This window comes from Loa loa, assembly GCF_000183805.2.
Source record: "Loa loa unplaced genomic scaffold supercont3.1052, whole genome shotgun sequence".
Lineage (NCBI taxonomy): Eukaryota > Metazoa > Nematoda > Chromadorea > Rhabditida > Onchocercidae > Loa > Loa loa.
Genome location: NW_018109232.1, coordinates 3,159 through 4,444, shown reverse-complemented (window position 1 = coordinate 4,444; position 1,286 = coordinate 3,159). Strand labels below are relative to the sequence as shown.

Here is a 1,286-nt window from a genome sequence, read left to right as displayed (position 1 = left end):
GTTCAATTTTAACAATTAATCTTTCGTAGTGATTAGGAAGGTGTTAATTTTATTGATTTGTTGATAATATTTAGCAAATAGCAAATTAGCTATTAATTCACTTTTACCAATAATTTTAATAAAATTTAAAATAAAAAAATTGTTTCATAAAGTTTTTTAAGATTAAATAATTACTCTTCATATCTTTTACTAATTATTTAAAGGAATTCAAATTGTTTGCATATAGCAAAATATTTAACATATATATGATGTTTCAATAATTCGAAATGTTTGCTCTTAATTAGAAATTAAATTTTAACAACAATTATTCATCCTGATCGTTGTACATTGAATGATATTCAAAAAATTGAAATTAAATAAAATTTCGAAAAATCTTCCCAATGATTCGTATAATTTTAAAATAATTTTAACTTTTTTTTAAAAAAAAAGAATTATGAAATTTCGCCAAAGGAATTTTTCATCAAAATTATCTTTCATTTTTTTTTCTTGTCAGTTAAAATTTAAAATTGTGTTATTTTTTTAAAATTTTTTTCAACATTAATTATTTAATTTTATTTTAAAATTCATTGTTAATTTGTTAGAAGATCATATCTTTGTTTCTCTTATCCTTTCTTTTGCTGTTTGCAATAATTAATGAGTAAATTTAAGACAATCAAATTTGTGATAAATTAATTTTATTTAATTTTAAACAATTCCTTTTTTTAACTTAGGGAGCAGAAAGAAAGTTACGTGACGAGGACAAAAGGGCTCAAAAGCGTAAATTAACAGGTAACTGAGATAAATTAAAATAAAAAATTAAAAAAAAAAAAAAAGAAGAGAGTGATAAATTAGCGCGCATAATAATTTGTTAATAGCTTTAAATGCCTATGCTTTTTGTTATAGCCAAGCATATCTTAATGTCAAATTTCATTTTTTTAAATTAACAAAAATATTTTTCATTACTTTATTTTTTTGTTTAAATTAAATTTAAATTTAAATTTCTTATTGATATTCTTGGCTACTACAATAATCATTTTATCATGCTTAGCAATATTTGTATCATTGAAATTATTGTTAATAATGTTATTGTGTTTTGTGTCGTCATATCTGTCCTTTGTGATACGTTATTTATTTGTTCAACAACAACAAACAACAAACAACAACAAACAACAAACAACAAACAACAAACAACAAACGACAACACAACAAACAACAAACAACAAACACAAACAACAAACAACAAACAACAAACAACAAACAACAAACAACAAACAACAAACAACAAACAACAACAACAACAGCAATAG

General features: G+C 21.6%; 1 protein-coding gene across 1 annotated transcript; it reads left to right on the top strand.

The window, feature by feature from the left end:
- Positions 1-1,019: 1,019 nt before the first annotated feature.
- LOAG_15503 (hypothetical protein) lies at positions 1,020-1,286 on the top strand (the record flags this gene model as incomplete). Its single annotated transcript, XM_003150994.1, has 1 exon — positions 1,020-1,286. The coding sequence occupies one exon, from the start codon at positions 1,020-1,022 to the stop codon at positions 1,284-1,286; it is 267 nt and encodes an 88-aa protein (XP_003151042.1).